This window comes from Accipiter gentilis, chromosome 23 (genome assembly GCF_929443795.1).
Source record: "Accipiter gentilis chromosome 23, bAccGen1.1, whole genome shotgun sequence".
Taxonomy (NCBI): Eukaryota; Metazoa; Chordata; class Aves; order Accipitriformes; family Accipitridae; genus Astur; species Astur gentilis.
This window is the reverse complement of record NC_064902.1, coordinates 993005-1012114: the sequence shown is the minus strand read 5'-3', so window position 1 is coordinate 1012114 and position 19110 is coordinate 993005. Positions and strand designations below refer to the sequence as shown.

At 51.0% G+C, this 19110-nt stretch overlaps 1 protein-coding gene across 2 annotated transcripts in view; it reads right to left on the bottom strand.

Annotated features, from left to right (window-relative positions):
• Nucleotides 1-12793: 12793 nt before the first annotated feature.
• Nucleotides 12794-19110, bottom strand: part of PHF2 (PHD finger protein 2) — an 86645-nt gene continuing 80328 nt past the window's right edge. The window contains exons 19-22 of one of the 2 annotated variants that reach the window (XM_049827054.1): nucleotides 18363-18458; nucleotides 17328-17437; nucleotides 15860-16121; nucleotides 12794-13166 (exon numbers count right to left, since the gene is read on the bottom strand). In XM_049827054.1, the coding sequence (XP_049683011.1) occupies nucleotides 13078-13166; nucleotides 15860-16121; nucleotides 17328-17437; nucleotides 18363-18458 (557 nt within the window). In that variant the 3' untranslated portion in view covers nucleotides 12794-13077. The remainder of the gene's footprint in view (nucleotides 13167-15859; nucleotides 16122-17327; nucleotides 17438-18362; nucleotides 18459-19110) is intronic. The other variant, XM_049827053.1, reaches the window with a different exon arrangement.

Sequence of the window (19110 nt, the reverse complement as noted above, 5' to 3'; positions counted from 1 at the left end):
TTAACATGCATGGAATTGTGCACAAGTAATGAGGTACAAGAGGATCTGTTGATAACATCCCAACCATACCTCTTACTGCTTCCTCTGCAGTGGCGTGCCTGGTAGCACGTGTCACACCCTGCAGGGACATTGCGCTCCGGGTGAATGTGACCGCGAACGCTGCTGGAGTGGGCTGGCCTTGCAGCATGGTAACGAATGAAGATGATGGCTGGGTGGGAATTTCCCAGAAAGCATTGTGCTAATCATACAGAGTGAGGTCCTGAAGGTCAGGCTGAAGCTCTGCTCCTTACACAGTCCTTTACCTGACCATTTAGTATTGTATTTATTGTGTTCCTCCTTGCATGCACAGAGCAGCATGAGCATCTGAGAGGGCACTGTTGTGTGACCTTCCCTTGTGCCGGTGGGTACCTGCCATTTCATGGCAATGTAGGAATATGTAGCCTCTAATTAACAGGGTTAAATAGCAAACAACAAGAAATTATTCTGAGATAGCTTTTGTGGGCTTCTTCCTCCTTGATGTGCAGTTATACTGAACCCCCTCCCAATCCCTTCTCCCCTCAATTGCTGGAAAATGCTGCTGCAAAAGAGCACTTGCTATCGAGGTACCCTTTCAGGGGAGGCACAGCAGTAGGAAAGTGGTGGTGGTGGTGTGATGTGGCCAGCAGTCCACCTCCAGCAGTGGCTCTGATGGTAGTGATAGCAGTGCCATGCTCTGTCCTTACCAGGACAAAAAGCTCTGCCAAGAACAGCTGGAAGCAGATGCTCTTAGGCTCATAGTCAGTTCTCCGAAACCCAAGGATATCCATTTGCAGACAGAAAGAGACATGCTATCAGTTCACCAGCCTTTTTGTCTAGAGCAAGGTAAGCATGAATCAAAAAACCACTTGCTGCCCAAGTTTTACAGATTTATTTCTCCCCTTGCTCCTCATTTAGCAAACCAAGATTGCTAAAACTTAGGAAAATATTTCATGGGGCTCTTGTTGGGTGCTGAATGAGTTGGTGTTGCTTTTGAATAAAAATTATAGACGAGGGAGGTCAGAAATGGCCTAGGAAGGGTACAGCTGTTTTGCCATCTAGTTTTGTGAGTTACAGGTTGTCCAAACTTGCCAAAGCAGAGGAGATGGTGGAGATTAACTGTGGTCTTTGTCAACAGTCATCTGGTTATTAATGTTCCTTAATGTATTGCTGAGAGACTAGTGGAAGGTTTTGCAGCGAGCACTGTACAGAACTACAGTATCAATAGCACTACACAAACAGTGAGTTTCTTCTGACACTAAAAGCAAAATCTGTAGAAACAAAAGAGTCTGCTCTTTTTAACTCTGGGCACCAAAATAATGAGGATTTTTGGTTTACTTGCTCATTTACTTTTATTGTAGATGTCTTGATATTCTGCATAAGGAACATGCTCAGAGGAACAAGCCATATTTTCAGATATGGAAGAATTATTTGGATAAAGGTCATGCTTCTTCTTGTCTCTCTGGTATCCTCCAGGTTCATAGCTCAATAACTCTGGCCTGCCAGAAGAACTGACAAAGGCACCCAACTCTTTGTCAGACTTTGCAGTGTGCCAACACCCTCCATTCCCAGTAATTTCACTATATGTGGTAGGATAATTTACCTTTGATGACCTGAAAACCTATGCGCTTCCTCACATACCCAGTCTTACCCATAACCAACCCAGCCTCTCACCTTGTGGTCCCATTCTGCAAAAGACAACTGTGAATATCCTTTCCTTTGCTTTTCCCAGGTAATCATCTTTGCTTTTTTTTTTTCCTTTTTTTTTTTTTCTTTCTTGCAAGATCCCCTCTGTACATGGAGTAACATTGCTGTGACAGTCACAGGGGTGGCTATGTCCCTCCCTCTGAAAGGTCTGTTCTGACATTCTCAGCATATCGGGCTTTTCATAATAGAAACGGTAGGAAAGACTACTGTGGACTTTTTTGTAAGTGATGCATTAAAACAGACAGCACACCATATATTACATGTGAGATTTGTCAGTATAAGGTTTTTAGGTGCTTGCTTTGTATCTCTCCCCTCTCCTTACATATATATGGTAGAAGGTTAGCCCCCTGTGGTAATGGCACTGGACCCTTACAATGCATGCAGGTGGTCTCCAGAGAGGTCTGGGTGTTGTGGGAAGGCCTGAAACTAATAAGAAGAAGTTTTCTGTCGCAAGGATGAATTAGGTCAGTATGGGTCACTATAGGTGGCATTAGCACTGTGGTACCGGCTGGATAACTCCTGAGATTCTCCCTGTTCTGTGGGAAGATGCATGGTGGACTGAGCTGACCTCTGGAGAGCAAGAAGCCACTGGCTGGCAGCTTCCTTGCTCCAAAGCCCATTGAGGTTGACGGAAAGCCTCAGCACTGTCACTCTGGCAATGTGGTGTCAATAGTTCACAACGCTGAGAGTTTGCAGAGTACTTTGGGGGGAGAGCCCACTTGGCTTGAATGTGAAGGGTGACTCTGACAGTGGAGCTTCTCCTGCCGTTTCTATGGATTTAGACAGTTGGTGAGAAGGCAGCCCATACCACCACAGACACACGAGCAATCATCAGAACTGTTTACCACACCAGCATCTCCAGGAGACATATTTTATTACTTGTGTTCATATCACGTCCTATGAAGAGTCAGTTTGGGGCTCTGACACTCTGCAGGTACCGTAATTGTACCTCCTCTCCTTTTCATCTAAAGAGCAATGAGTCAGGTCCCTTTTATCAAGAGGAGAGCACTAAATGCAGAGCTAGGACAGCTCTAGAACCTGAAGGGTGCTTGGGCTGCACCAAGTGGACACTTTCACAGCTTTTTCACATGGGAAGTACGCTTGGAAAGTGCACAGAAACTGGTTGAAAGGAGAGCTCATCGTGCTGTGTGTGCTACTGCTGATGTGAAGGTTGAGTGTTCATCCAGCGTGGCACAATCAGGACATCTGCTCTGGCCAGTAACAACACATGCAACACAGGATCCTACTGCCTGGCCTCCAGGTCTGTGTGTGCTATCTAAACAGTTGAGATCTGTAGGAATCCAGCTAACCACATTGTTAGTCCTACCTGAAAAATGCTCAGCAGGGCTCTGGGAGGAATAAAAGTGCAAAGTGATAATCGGGAGCTCAATGGAAAAACAACTGCAATGGGGGAAGTAAGCCACAGTGTTTTGAGAAACATTGGACATGAGGCTGAGTCATTTCCATGAGATAAACCACCATATAAACAGGTCCCATCTGATGTTGTTTCCTCTTCATATGCTACTGTACCCAGCTAAAACATGCTGAAAACAAATAGCAGAGTTTCTTAATTGAAGTTAATCGCTTTGGCTGGATGTATTTAATTTCCTGTCCACTTTTAAACATTGGACAAACAAACTCTAGTGTTAATAGTTTCCTTTTTTTTAATAGCAAATGTTTCTTTCTGTTCCTCAAATCATATTTGTGACATTGTGCAGAAAATGTAGAATCACAACGTTCTTGGTGATTTACCATTGCACATAGCTCAGAAGCTTATGAAAAGCTGTGACTCTTAAGGATACACATTACAAAGCAGAGTTACTATCTCTTTGCACATTTGTGGCTAGCGCAGGCTTTCACCAGTGCTGGAAGCTGGTGGCCTAAGTACCAACCAGAACCTTCCTGAAACAGCCCTGGATCAGGCGGAAGATTGTAGCTAGAGATTAAAAAAAGCATTAATGAGCATCATGGATTAAATTTCCCTGGATGTTAAAGGGGCAAAAAGTCAATTTACAGTGGTTTTCAAATGGCGCTCTGATAGACAAGCTATGATGAAAGTGTCTGGCAGTGAAACAGTGTCCTGGAGAAACTGAGGTGTGTAGCTAGAGAAAAAGAAAAGTTTCCTTTGTCTCAAGAGCAGAAAAGTCACCTAATGCGATGAAGGTTTAATCCCTGCAGATGGTCTGAAGCCATAGCATCTTTATTCTCTTCTCACTAGCATCTGTCAAAAAGTTGTCATCGCTGCTTATGCCAAATGCCGGACAGGGAACAATTTGTGTAAAACCTGCTCAAGATAACAAGCTCGTTAATAGCTTATATTCTCTGTAAGGGCCAAGGTACACTTAGCTATGACAGTTTTCTTTCAGTGGGCTGGGGAGCTGTTATCAGCTGTGACAGGGCAGAACGGGTGGAATGTGGGGAACAAAAGCCCCACACAAAGGCAGCACTTTAGGTCTGGAGCGTGTCTGGCTTCCTCTGGCTTCCTAGAGGCCACACAGTGATGGGGCGTATGGTGAGATTCTTTACTCTAATTAATATTTCATTCTCAGAGCAAGTTTCAAGTTATCCCCTGAGAGAAGTTAAAGGTTTGCACATTTTGAGGCAAAGTAACGAGGCTGGTGAGCTTGAATTAAGAAAGTATGTTGAAAGGAGCTGTTACAGTCTTTAACCTTGGGCAAGGGACATGTAAACCATACGGTATTAGTGCACTTTTTTATTGTATAACTTGTTCTATGTCCTATTTTATGGTCTGCTCCAATAAATTTATACATAAATGCTGCTAGGAAACATTCACCCCTTCTTCCCTTTCTACCTCTTCTGGACTGGGGCATCTGATATTCCATATTCTGTGGAGGTGTTTGTTTTCCAAACCAACCCACCAAATATGGTTTATGACAGCAATAAAATAAAGTGGCTATGTGGCTGGAACTGCTGAGTTCAGCAAAGAAAGTGAAAAAAATGGGCAGTGGAGGAGAGTTTCTGCTGCCAGCAAGTGCACAGGGTCTAGATAAAGCAGGCTGGTGGTCATCCAGCCTTCCTGGCGAAGAGCTGACACATGGGTGTAGGGCTGTACAGACGCACAGAATCACACCAGTCATTACCAGCAAGATTATAACCACCTAAGCAGCTAAAGGATGCAACTGTGTCACTCATCATGGGCCTCATCTTTAGGGTTCTCTATCCGAGGAAATGGGAAGAAGAAAGGCTACTTACTGGCAGAACAGGCAGAAGTGATTTCTCTGAGCTTCCACAGCAAGTCACTGGCCAACCCGGGAATATCATCCAGCTTTCAGCCTGCCAGCCCGGGTCGAGCCCAGGCTGCCCAAGCTAGGCAGCCCAGCAGCACGCTCCCACCCTTGGCCTTGTGTCGGGCTCCCCGGAGCCCGCTTGAGGCTGGCCAAGGGGACGAGCGCCAGCTGGGGGGGAGATTCTCCCCAGAGCTGGGCAAGAGAGGGTGGCCCTGCAAGCCTGGGTTGGTTGGAGCCATCGGATGGCTACAGTGCTGTGTCAAAGCCGAGTGGCTTCGTCCAGCGTTTCCTCATTCTCTTCGCCACGGGTTATTGCTAGGCAGCGGTCTCCTAATCCAGCTGTAATTCCTCAGGATACAGCTTGCCCGAGAGAGCAAAGTAATTACAGATCTCGGACTTGTAAACTGGAGGTACAGTAAGAGAAATGATGCCACTATGTGTTGAGTGGTTTACCTATGAGCTTATCAGGTGCAATTTGAAGAAAGCCCTCTTTGGCTGTGCACAGAAAGAGAGAGAGGCACTTAATCCATCTAATGGCTCCCATGACATTGATATAGCAGCTCTTTCATTGTTGTGTTAAGGACCTCTCGAGCATTCTGCTCATGAATCACGGGATGACATTATCCCGGCATGTTATGGCCACTGGCACACCTATGTTACAAAGGATGTGGTGATGACCCAGGGGAAACCAGTTAAATTATTATTGTCGATTCACGAAGGCAAAGCCTGGACCCTGTAGAGACTCCCTTGTGTGAGGGGCCATGCTCACGTTATTTGCCCAGTGGTGCACCTCACTTGTACGAAGTGTCTCAGCTTCACATGCTGTGTAGCGCTGCACCTTCTGCTTTGAGAAGTTCTGTGTAGAAACATCTCCAAGATGTTCCTACACAGCAGCATCTTCTTTGTTTAGCCTGCCAGGAAATGAGGCGGGTATCGGTCTGCCTGGAGCTGGAGGTACATCGTAGTGCTAAAAAAGAAAGAGAAAGGGCAGAGAGGAAAGGAAGGAAAGGAATTTTGGGGGCTGGGGACTTCTCAGTAGGTCTGTGAGTAGCACCACATTAAAGAGGGATCCAGCTCTGGGAAAGGGCCATTTGTTTCACACCACAAATGCAGGGAAAATAAATCCTCTCTGAGATAGGTGGTCTCTGTAGTGTAAAAAGGACCAAGAATGAAGGTGTGTGGGAGGGACTACACAAATGGCCTTGTGCTAAAAGTCCTCCGCTTGTGCTGAAGAAACCAGCACACAGATTTAGTGCTACCTTCCTGACTGAACCATTGCCTTTAACAGGCTCTGCACACCCGCGTGGTCCTCACAGACCTCTGCGGCACAAGTGCAGGGTCTTTGTGAAGAGACAGCAGGTTTTGTGTGACCATGAAGCAATATCTGCAAAAGAGCTGTGGTCACAGCAGGGGTCTGACCCATGATGCCCACTGCCCTCTCCCAGATAACAGTGAGAAATGACTGATGAACACCGTTACGGTATGGGCACGAGGCTCGTGTGCAGGCTGGTGTGAGGAGCTGAACCAAAGATGCGCTGGTGACCTCAGGAAGAAAGGGTTGCATCGTGTTTTCCTTGGGCTGCCAAAGAAAGCTTTTTAAACAGTAAATGAAGGAGTAGTGTAAACACAAAGCCTTTTAAGATGTCTCTCCTTGCCACTTAAGTGACTGCTAATTATTAATTTGATGGAGTTGAAGGTGAGAGGAAGACTCATGGTCTGCAAACGCCTACCAGTGTGCAATGGGGCGAGCCGAGGAGCGAGCCGAGCCCTGCCTGGCAGCTATGGGCTGTTATGTGCCTTTCTCCGAGAAGCACGCCATGGAGCTAAATGTTTAGTAAATACAGTTAGCTGGGGGAAAGAAGTATGTAAAGTTTGACAGAAGAGTGACCTAAAAATGGGCCTCAAAGTGTGTCTTCCCAGCAGACTGGAAACAGAAGGAAACCTAATTAATTATAATTATTACACTTTTAAAAGAAGAGGAGAAGCAGACTTTCTCTCACGATATACAGAGAACAACTTCAAAACTGTTTACACAAATGCTGTGAATTCTATGGAGTGGGTACTACAAATCCATGTCAGATGTTAATGGAAAGAACAGTGTTTGTAGTGCAGGATGGCACTGTGCCACTGTTTTAAGTAACAAACATGGTCTCTGCAGTGTAGTCAGAGTCTGCCCTGATCAGAGATGAAAGATGAACATAGGCTCTGCGAGCTTAATGTGGGGCTGTGGCAAATGTCCATTTTTGAATGATTCTTGTCAGTTTAAAGACAGAAACAGTAGAAACCCAAATGTTGTTAGTCATCGTTTCCCAGGAGCAGCCAATAGCCTCTCTGCAAACACATGTACAGAAAATACCTCCCTGGCAATTTGTATATTGAGCAGAAGATTTATGAATTTCCAGTTGCCAGTCACTGGAAAAGCAAAATGTAAGGTGCACTTATTGTCCCTCCTGCGGGTAGGTCCACACTGGCAAAAAACCCAAGTAAGAAGTATTTCACCTGAGTCTGCAAAAGCGCCCAATACAGCACCCATTAAGCACAGAGAGACTACCCGAGGGTGTTGGATGTCCTCGGCCAACTTAGCAGGAGGAAATGTGGAACACTCTGTGGCCTCTTCAAATCCCTGTGGGGAACACAAAGTGTACCCTCACTGCGTGGAGCTGGAAGGCAGCAGGATCTCTGCCAGCTGATCTCGGAGAGGAAGTTTAGGGCAGCATTCGCCAAGCACAGCGGCAAGGCAGAGGGGGCGAGGACAGTCCGGGGGCTGCTAGAGGTATCGCATGTCACTGCGATTGTACAGGCTGTGTTTTCAGTGTGAGATATTGCAAGGGGAAAAAAAAAGTGACTTTTCTGTCTCACTGGCACCCAAACAGCTTTCACTCGTGCTTGCTCGGAGGCCTGCTGGAGAGCCCTGCTGAGGAGCTGGAGAGAGACTGGACCTGCGCCAGGCATCCTTTGTCTCTGTTGTCAGCATGAGGCTGCTGTGCCGATGGGACGCACCAAGCCAGCCAGAGGGTAACTTGGACTGCCCCCCCCCCCCCCCTTTTCCTGTCTATGCTCTAGTTTTTATATTACATTTCTGTAGGATAAGAACTTGTCAAATGCAGAGCCCTCTGGAGTTTGTCCAAGAAGGGGTGGAGGAGTTGCCTGGAAATGGTGTTAATTGCACAGGGTCAGCAGCCCGTCTGTAGAGACAAAGACACTATTACACTTCTACCAACTACCTGTAGTGAATGTCAGGATTGAGCTACACAGCCCGTCAGTTGGTGCATAAGCATATGACTGAAAGACACGGGCTGTTTGGGGGCACAGAGGAAGGGCAAAAACTGTGCAGGCAAAGGAAGCAATAACAATTCAGGAAATAGGCAAGAGATTTGAAATGACTGGACAGAATCACAGACTGAGGAATGACTTGTAACAAGCCCCTACATGTTCTTCCTAGGGAGAAGACTGAAAAAGCCAAGATAAACCAGGAGTAAAATGGCAAGAAGCCCCTAGCAACCCAAGAGGCCAGCAAGGCAGTCCCTTCTGAAATGCCATCATGGAAACACCCAAGAAGCAACGTGTGAAGGATGTTTGCGGCACTTGCCTCTAACCTTGCTACTGGCTATGTATAAGGAAGTGTAAGAAATGCTTTGGAAAGTGTAATGACACTATTCAAACTTCTGATGGCCACGCTGCATGTATCAGAAACCACATTGTCCACCAATTAAAGTTGCCCATCTTGCTGCCATTTGGAAGTGTGTCTGGCACCCCAGGCCAGGAGGGGGGACAGGCTGCCCAGCGTCCTTCAGCAGGACGTACAGGGGCTGTGTTGCCTGTGGACAGCCCTGGGCCTGTGTTGCTGGAAATGCCTCTGTGTGTGTAAACAAGACCAGCCTGAGTTGTTGGTTAAGACGAAGCATTTGGGTTCTCCTGCCCATGCTTTCTAAAGGCGTCCAAGGGGGACTTTGCAAAAGCTAGGATGCTCCCGGCTGAAACCCAGGGACGTGGGCAGTGAGGAACCACACTGCATCGTCCCATGTCAGCCCTGGGCTATTGCAAAGGGGAGCTGGAGCAGCAACTGTTACCCCTTGTCACTGGATGAGAGCTGCAGCTCTGTACCGGTTTGCCAGTGCACCGTCTCCCTCGGACTGTAGTGGCTATGCCCTGTCACTGCTTATTTCTGAGGGTGTTTTCTGCACGGACTGAACCAGACCCTTGCAGTGGCCTCCTCGGGCTGCTGGTAGGCGTACACTGGAATGAGTCACAGGGCATCCTCAACTCCATTGCAATAAACCTGGTAAACAAAGGCTGTACGTGTCACCAAGCCTTAAGAGGTGCTAGGCATTTTATTACAACAGGTCCTCTTTTATAGGCTGTGGTTGTTTCTGAACTGTGAACTCCCCCAGCTGGTGAATGTCTGCTATTGCCACCAGCCACCTTTACCTCCCGTCCAAAATGTCTCTGTGAGGACATACTGCAATACCAACCCAAAACTCAGCAGCAGCCGGGGATGTCCAGTCAGTCGGAAGCCCGAGGGGAAATCTGAGCGATGCGTATCTGCAGGACAACGCTGACGTAGCCTACCAAAAGCGATCGGTGCAGTAGCACGACTGTCGCATCTGCCCTTTGTGAAGGGGAACAAGGTCAGCATGTGTTTACAGATGTCATATGCTTGGTAGGGTTTGTCTCCACACTCACGAAGTCTGAGCACTGTGGGGTGCTGGATGGCAATGTGGGAAGAGCCAAACCCCCAGGATCTGCGGGCACAGCAGTGTCTCTATCAGCGCTCTATCAATATCCGTGAGGGAACATCCCACTCGGACCGCTTTGAAGTGCGACTTCAACAGAACACAGCCACAAAACCTGGCCCGTGCCACAGCTTTCAGGTTGCTTGCACATTCTTTTGGGCTCTGTATCTAAGAGCACACATAATGGATCACTGATCATCCCTGATGGAGCTTAAAGCCTTATCCCTAACACATAAAAGCATCACGAACACAGCTGCATGGCATAAATGGGAAGGCAGCGTGCCTCAAAGAAATTGCTATTTGGCTGCTTAGCAGCACACACCCTCACATGGCCTTAAAGACGCTGGTCATTCTGCTGCAGTTCTGCCAGCGCCCGAGCCAAGGCAGGAGTTTGCAGCCAGCAAATGTTGTACTCCTGATCCACTCCGTGTTCATGTGGGCACCCACCTGCTCTAGCAGTTGTTGGAGGTGGAGGTTGCCAGGAGCCAAAACACCTTTCCAACAGGAAAATTAAACACCTTCTTTTTTGGCTCTGGGTGAGCTTCTCATGAGGTCAGTGAGCCAATGCAAAATGCTTGGTGGGAAAACACAGGCAGGAGTGGGAAGGTGTGGGGATGCAGGCAGGGCACATCCCTGCTGGCAGTTGTTTCCCTGCTCTTGCAGGGAACTCCTGAGTAAAGGTGGGAACTAGATGTGATTGGGAGCTCGCGTATTGGGAAGCTCTGTCTATCTAAGAACTACCGTTTTGGCCTGTGACTTTGTAAGGAGCTACCGGCCAACATTTGAGTAAGTTCTCTGCTGGAAGGCAACGAGAGAGGATCAAACTGCTGCCTCTTTTGGTACATCCACTCCGGTGCCCGGTTCCCCACAGGAACATTCCCTTGGCCCCTGTATACACCTGTCATGCTGTCCTTGGCCGAAAGCTTACCCTTGGCTGAAAGTAACTTCCCAGCCTTCCTTCGGACTCCTCAGTCCAAACGGGTTGTCAGAGCCTTCCCCTGGGGAACACTGTCTTCATCCACTGACCACATGTCACCACTGGCTGCCTGCTTTGAAAGCCGACAACATCTAGCTGGGATGAGTTTTGCAATGCCTTGTACTGCACATAGTATCAGGCAACCTCCTGCGCACACACGGCCTGCTGTGCATCCTCAGAGACCCAGGACAGACACACGGTGTGGTAGGCATCTCAGAGGCAAAGCCTCCCAGAAAGGAAACAATCCCTCAACAGCACACCTGGCCGCCTGTCTTTTCTTCAAGAATTACTTACAAATGATACTTCATCAAAAGCCAACCTGTTTGAAAAGATGTGGCCAGTGAAAAGCTCCGTATTATCCCATCCCATTTTCATCTAGTAAGCAAATACAACATGATTGGGGGTTGAGGCCTCATCATGCTTACCTCTAGGTAGAGGACTCTGCAAGGCTAACCTTGAGCCTGCTGGGGCCGTCAGAAGGGCTAACGGGTAACACCGTGCTGGCCATGGTTGGCTTGCGTCACTGCCAGGATAATGTGGCCAAGTGCTAGGCAGCAGCCTAGGTGTGGGACATGTGAACAGCCCTGAGTTAGGGCAGAGAACTGCAGGAGCGCAGTTGCGCATGTCTACGGGTATCATGTTCAGTCCCGCTTGTGATAACCAAGGAGTATCTGGAAAACGGCCCCAGGGACAGGAGGGTCAATCTGGAGAAACGGCTCAAAGTAAATCGTGAGATACCTGATGTTTCAGCGGGTGAAAAGAAGGGGAGAGCCTGTAGCACCTGGTGACCTCCAAGATGGAGGGGGGAAACAGAGGGAAACGAGTGTGTCCAAGGGAGGTGGATGGTGAGAGCAGAGCTGGGCAGTGGGCGGGCATGTCTGGGCGGACCGTGGGGTATCTCACCAGGACACTCACGGCCATGCCAAATTACCCGGGGCTTCTCGTCGTGCTACAGTAAGCAGAGGTCTTGGTAGGGGTTTCGGGTAGCAGATGGGGCACAGGCTTAGCACCCAGCAGTGTGCCTGCAAAAGGGCAGCGGAGCCCCCCGTCTGCCTGCTCCTGCTGCGGGAGCGGGCTGAGGAGGGCAGAGCGCCATGCCGGGCTGTCTGCCCTCCTCTACCTGCGGCGGGTCCCTGCCCACTCCTCCCACCCACCCGCAGGGACCCCCGCGGCTGCCTCTGCTCCCCCACCGAGCCCACGCACTGCCCCTCGCCGACCCCACAAAAAGGCCAGGCCCAGGCGGTTGTGTACAAAACCTGAAATAGTTTACTTTGCTTTCTTTTTTTTTTTTTTTCCTTTTTTTCTTTTTTTAAACTTTGCTCTAGGTTTACTTAGATTTCGTGAACTCGATACAAGAGCATTTGATATGAATCGGTAAATAAAACACCGTCATAGATAGATAGCCACGATAAACTTTGTTAGAAATGTACATGTCGCGAAAAAATAATAATACTAATAATAATAATAATCATAATAAAAAAAGCCAGCGCGACGCCCAGGCCGGCGCGGCCCTCGCGGCCCTCGCCCACGGCCGCGGGTGGCTCTGGTTCCCCGCAGGCGCCGCACCCCGGTAATGTGTGTATATAAACAAAGCCCATAAGAAATGTACAAATATAAAAAGCTACAAACATTAATAAATTACATCGTCACAAAACACGGAAACACTCCACAAGGTGCTAGTAAAATAACTGTCTCCCTCCTCGTACAAGAAGTTACGCAAAGAGCTGGTACCGGCGGGCGGCGCCCCGGAGAGACTTTCCCCTTATAAAAAACCGGCGGTGGTTATTCCAAAAGCTATGTACAAGCTACATTCTAGGAAAAGGATGCCTCGGGAAACGCAGCTACACAGGGCGACGGGGGGGTTGCCTGAGAAACGCGCCCAACGCCTCACGGCCCAACAACGCCTCACGGCCCAACGGCCGCCGCCGCCCAACGGCCGCCGCCGCCGCCGCCCCGCGGCCCCCGCCTCGCCCCAACGGCCCCGGCCCCGGCCCCCGCGGTCCCCCCCCGGCCCCGGCGGCCCCGGCCCGCTCCGAGCGCCCGGCAGCGCCGCCCGACACGGGCCGCTGCCGCCCCCTCGCCGGGCGGGGAGAGGCGCGGCCGGGCGCGGCGCCTTCCCGCCTCGCCGCTGCTGCGCCGGCGGCTGCGTCCGAGGGCCGGGGCCGGGGCCGAGGCAGGGGCGACGGCGCGCTCCTCCGCGGCCGGGATTAGTATTAACTTTTTGCGGCTAGTCACTCTCAGCACTCTGAGAAAGGACATCTATATTAAAAAATATTTATAGCAGGATTCTGTACACTCCGACCGCTGAAAGTTAAAGGGATTACTGTCGTGGTGGCCGAGAGTCGAGAGGCAGCGTCCCCCGGGCGCGGCGCCTCCGGGCTGCCCGCCGGCCCCGCCGCTAGAGCAGCAGCTTCCCGTTCCGGTGGATCTTCAGGATCTTGCCGAGCCGCTGCTTGGCCGTGGCCATCCCCTTCTTCGTGCGCTTTCCTGGAAGGAGAGCGGGGGACCGGGGTGAGGGCCCGCCGCCGCCCCGCAGCCCTGACCCCTCGGGCCCCGCACCGCCTGCCTCCTTCCCCCGGCGCCCCTCCGGGCTGCCCCGCAGCCAGCCCTGCCTCCCCCCCCCGCCCAGCACCTCCAAGGCCACGACCACCCCTCAAGCGTGGGGGCTCCCTCCCCCCCCCCCCCCCCGAGCCAGCCATCAAACAGGGCTCGGCGGGGGGGCACAGCCTCCGAAGAACCCGCACTGCCGCGGCCGGGGACGCATCCCTCTGAGCACAGCCCGCTCGGGGGGGAAGGCTCGTCTCATCCCTTCTCTGCTGGGGCTCCTCCGGCCTCCACAGTGCCAGCCCTGCCACCCTGTGCCCTCACCCGGCCTGGCTAACTGCTCACGGGTGACCTCTTTGCCCACAGGCTGACAGTCCGAACGCAGCCACGCCAGCACCGTCCCGCTCCGCGATGCCTCACGGGAGAGGCTGCGCACACACGCAGGCACCCCACAGCTCCTCGCACCCAGCAGGCTATTACAGCACCTGCCTTTGCCAGGGTCCCGCACACTCCCCAGGGATCTCTGGGCACCTCTCTGCCATCCTCTAAGGGAAACCTGTGGCACAGGGGTGCTGAGCTCGCATGCCACCTTCAGTCCTGGGCCAAGCACTGCCCCCGGGATGCCTGGTCCCTTGCCCGCCGCACTGAGACCGACCCGTGTCCCACAGCTGCTCCGCATTTCTTCTTGCCCTCTCTTCCCCTAGCACTAGAAAGACCACCTGCACCCCGCCTTGCCAGAAGGACACGCACACACACACGCACACACCCCTCCTTCCTACAGATTCAAGCTAGCAGCAAGGCACTACAACACACCCGAAGTGGACAACGTTCCCTGTCCCCATACCGATGAGAGGACACCACCACGAGCCCAGGCCCTTGCTCGTGAGCTGTGTGGTGCAGTGAGGTCTGCGCTCCCCGCGTACTGGTCCTGGGACTGGTGCACCTACCACAGCTGCTCGCTGCCCCACCGCTCGCCCAGCTACCACTTTATGGCCAGAAACTCCCCCGGTCGCCAAGGCACCTGGGACTGCTGGGCACGACACAAACCCACGCAGCCATTGGTGCACTCGTGCGTGATACCTGCAGAGACTCAGCTCCTCTCCACTTTTCCCATCTGCATTAAGTGCCCCAGCCTTAAAGACCACGACAGTGTGGGTGACACTTTCCATAGGAAGTTTCCTCATTTCTCATCCTTTTGCCTTACTCTTTAAGACTGAGAGACCTTCCCTGAGGAAGTCCTGGAGCTCCCTAGTTCTGCTCCATCCCACCATCTCCTTCCACAGTTCCTTCATTCCCAGTGATGCCCAATCTGGTAGTCCCCAGGCTCAGGACTCTCCTGTGCTCCATGCAGCAAGACACCCTGAAGTCCCCTTGGTGCCCCCAGCTGTCCCAAAACCCTGCACAGGAGGTCCTGAAAGTGCTCCGCTCCCTGCAAGGTGAGCCACTCGCTTTCTTGGCACATAGTTCCTTCCCTCCTTTGAGGACTGAGCTACACCACGGACAAGGTGTGATCCACGTGCCTGGTCAGGGTCCCTTCACGATGTCCTGACTGGGCCGCCCACCTCACCGGCCAGACTGGGGCTCAGCTTCATTCAGCACTCCTCTTCCCATCACATCTTCCACTGGCTTGGACCTGTTTCACTAATGCAACCATTTCACCACAGACACAATTCCAGGCAAAAACGTTCATTCCACTCTGGTTCTGCAGACAGCCACAGGTACTACCAGCTCCTGGCAGGACCCTAGCACCTACCATGGGCTATGCACACCCTCCTGTATGGCGCATTCAAGCTGCTCTGATGTTCTTCTGTTTGCCACGACACTGTGCACTACCTCTAATTTGCTCCACTACAAACATAGGGGAATGCGGGAAACATCTGCCACGTTGCCTCACTTTTTACCTCGGGGCCTCTCCCAGTGGGGCCGCTCACTTAATCTTCACACTGCGCTGTGCCTGTCCCACACACCTGCCTCTGTCACACTTCCTGAGCAAAGTTCAAGCAGAGATGAGGAGGTCCTAGCCCAGATTCCAGGACAGCCTCAGCTTTGTAATGCTTTCCCTACAGCAGAAAACAAGCGACCTCTTCCTCCCTCTTGGCTTTGGTTATGTAGCTGTGTTACTCCCAAGGTTTGATATTCCTCTGCTCCCTTGTGGCAACTCTCAAGACAGGTTTGCAGATTTGCACTGATCTACACCCGCTGGGTAGGATGTCCTCACGTGCATGTCAGCACTGGTAGTGCTGTGCAAACACCACCCAGCCACAGCAGTGCCTGACCTAGCCCTGGGCAGAACAGCCTTCACGGATGCATCTTCCCCCGGACAAGGCTTCACCAGACAGGCTGGACTGTGATGTGACCACTGCAGGTGTTCCTCAGGAGCCTCAGGGCATGCTCAGGAGTACTTCCTAGTATGGGATGCCTCACACCCTGCAGCAATCAGCCCAGCAGCAAAACGCATATTTGGGCCCCCAGTGCCAGGACAGCCAAGGCCATGGGCCCTATCTCCAACCAGATCTGACCTGCCGAAACATTCCCACAGCAGACACAACATGTGAGGGCCCTGCAAAAGGCACGGATTACATGACCAATTCACCCTTCCCCACTCCTACACCATAACCCCAGGCGTTTCCTGGTACCTTTGGCGGAGGCATTGTTCTGCGAGGATGATGAGGGTCTCCTCTGTGTGAGGAAAACACCAGGTGCCATCGGCTGCGATCCCCTGTTAGGCTGGGCGACCCCAAAGGTGCTGGCCCCTGCGGTGTACTCGTGATCTGTGAGGCTGCTGGCATGTGACTCCAGCTTCGGCTCTGGCGAGCTGCCTTCCTGAGCCGGTTTGTTCGCGTTGTTGGTTGACAGCTTCTTTTTGGTATTTTTTTTCTTCTTGCCTTTTTGTTCCTCCTTTAAAATGACAAACATGAAGCTCAGATTAATCCCCGGAAGACCTTTAGCTACGGCAAGGGCCAGCGGCGTTGCTTAGGGTCCTGATACAACGAGAACCCACGAAGTTTGCCATGTACAAACTGCTCAGGGTCTGTTCGGATACCATCTCGCTCACAGCTCTCTCTGCTGCACACACATGTCTGCCTTTCTTGCATCTATGTATGCGCTTTGTGCAGAGCTTCCTTGTTTGTTAACTCTGCATACACTGCGGCGAGCAGGAGCCAGCCAGGACCAAAATGACCCTGCCTTGGGAGACCAGCGTGGTTTTGCATGAACAAATCTTTCGATGTTCCACAAAAACTGGCACCTCCTATCTTCAGGTATCTTCATACACTTTCACAATAGCATGGAGGATATTAAACATCCCACTGCTTCACAGACTCTGCTTCCTGCTAGGACACAGACATTATCTCTCAACCTGTAACTGCACTTATACATACATACCGTGAGAACAGTGGTCTGTCACCATCCTGTTTCCCTTGCCTACCTTCAGTCCGCTTCTTGATGAAATCCTGCTACCATTCTTAGAGCTCTTCTACTCAACAGTACACATCACAGAAGCCCAATGCCACCAAAACCTGCATCTCCAGCAACTTGCCAAGGTGTCTCACCAACCTTGCTCCAGCAGACCTCACGATGTCACATTTGTGGGGCCTATGTGCATGAGGTGCTTAGCATCTATCTGACCTCTTCAGTGACACAACACTTATCAACACCCGAAGTGCCTCAATATCTTTGCTAGACTGACCCATAGCTACCCATGCTTCACCAAATCTTTGGAAGTAAATCCTTATGCTTCTCAGCAGCTGATTTCCACAGACAAGTCAGTCACACCAGTCAGACTCTCAAATACACATCGATATGCGGTTCATGCACGCTCCTTTCGGGCAGCCTCCTTCTGTCTTAGCCTGGTAGCTACGCTCGCTCATTCATACTTCTCTACACTTCCAATACATCGCCTGCTCTGTGCTGCGGTGTTGTCCAATATGTTGTGACACCATTGGACTTTCATCCCATTTATTTCCCCTGACACTGCTGAGCCTTGTGTCACTGGCACGAATAAACACTGAGGAGGATGGGCACTGCACTGCTATTTGGGCATGCCTGCTGCTGGGGGAGAGGGCTTTCATTTCCTGACAGCTACTACTTCTCAAGCAACCTCACCTGCTGTGACAACTTTGCGGCAGCAGCGGCAAGTCCAGTTTCAATGGAGGCAACTCTCGTGCCCTCTCGCACCGGTCTGTCTTGTCGAGGCACTGAGGGGCCAACTCGTGCTACAAGGAAAGCAGATGCAAGTGAGACGTGCAGAAGGTGCCCGTGTGAGCAGCATAACCACACACTGGGCAGCAAGGGTCTGCTCTCCTGAGCAGAGAGGGCCAGGGATGCCACAGCCTCGGCCCTTCCTTCCTCAGGATGCGTGCGAAGGCAGGAGGTGCCAACAGCCTCCAGGCACAGTGGCTTGGGGAGAAGCTGCCAATAAAGACGTAACACAGCTGAGCAACTTCACTGGCAGCTGCAGCTACCTGAAGCCAAAGCCATGGGAGGTTTCTGCCTACACTACAGATATAAGCGACTCCAGCATCATTTCCAAATGGACAGTGTTCACCGCCCCATCAGCTGGGGGTGCACATGCAGTGCCACAAGCTGATGAGACATGGGCTGCTTGTCACACACACAGCAAGCTGTGGAGACTCCCATTAGTGGGCCACATCAAAGGGGTCTAAGGACACCCTGGCCTGTCACTGCCTCTCATGAGTCGCAACAAAACCACCCTTCCAGACCACCAGCTTTGGCTGAACCTGGAGGAGACTATTCCCACACTCTGTCTCATTACTCTTTACACAGTCAACACCTAAAGGCCATGGCCACTCAGCTGTCTGGGGTTTCACTGTTATACCACTGCTAAGGTGGCCACCAACTGTTCCATCACCTGGAACGTGAAGAAAAATAAAACAACAACCCACGGAGGAATTATTTTTGCCTGCCAGCTGATTGACAGAGGAAGGCTTAACACTGCTCAGCATGAGTCCCATCACACGATACCACCTTCCACTGTGCTGGAAAGGATTAATCCTTTATGTGGTAAAGAAATTGCTAGTTTTGGTCTTAAAATTTCCACACTGCTTGTAAAATGGCTGGTTTCTTAGGGACCTGCAGGACTTGGCCTGAGTCTGGGCAGCAGAGACCATATGGACTTACCTGTTGGACTGTAAGGGGCATCATCTGAACTTTTCCTTTTCTTTGATCGGGATTTGAATACTGGATTATCTTCGTCTGATTCAAGAGAAGGGTAAACTACAGTAGGAAACAAAGGCAATAGTTTCAGTGTAGGAAACAGCTCTACCCTGCATAGAGGCACACTTGTTCTGTACAGGTGTGGTGACTACAGGCATCACAGCTGGAAGAGCAAGGTCCCCCAGAAGTACCAGTGAGTGGTGACAGAGCTGCAACACTCAGGGGACTTTCTCCTGCTCTCATCCACAAGTTACACTTGGAAGCTGCTGTCATTAAACTGTGACAGGTACTTCTAGGACACACAGAGAAACTTCTCAGACAGGAAAAATCAGTCTTCCTCTTGTCTGTGGAGCGGCAGCACAGCTAGAAGAGACATGAACAGGTTTTCTTATCTCAAGCTAGACTGCTACTAAAGACATGTCAGTCAACCACTTCATTCAGCACCACACCTTCCTGGCCCATATGACACCTGCACAGCTAGGCAGAGACAAATGAGACAGAGCGGGAGTATCCAAAAGATGAACATGAACCATTCTACCAGAGGACCCTTCACAGGCCTCTGGGATAAACACCAACTTACCTGTCTCAACTTTTCCCAGCCTGTATTATGAAGTTCCTGTGGGGTTTTTTTCACATGCATTTGATTTTCTTGCCAGTTGCCATTTATTACATCACGAGTGATTTTGGCATTACTGTGGCATTTGGCCATTGA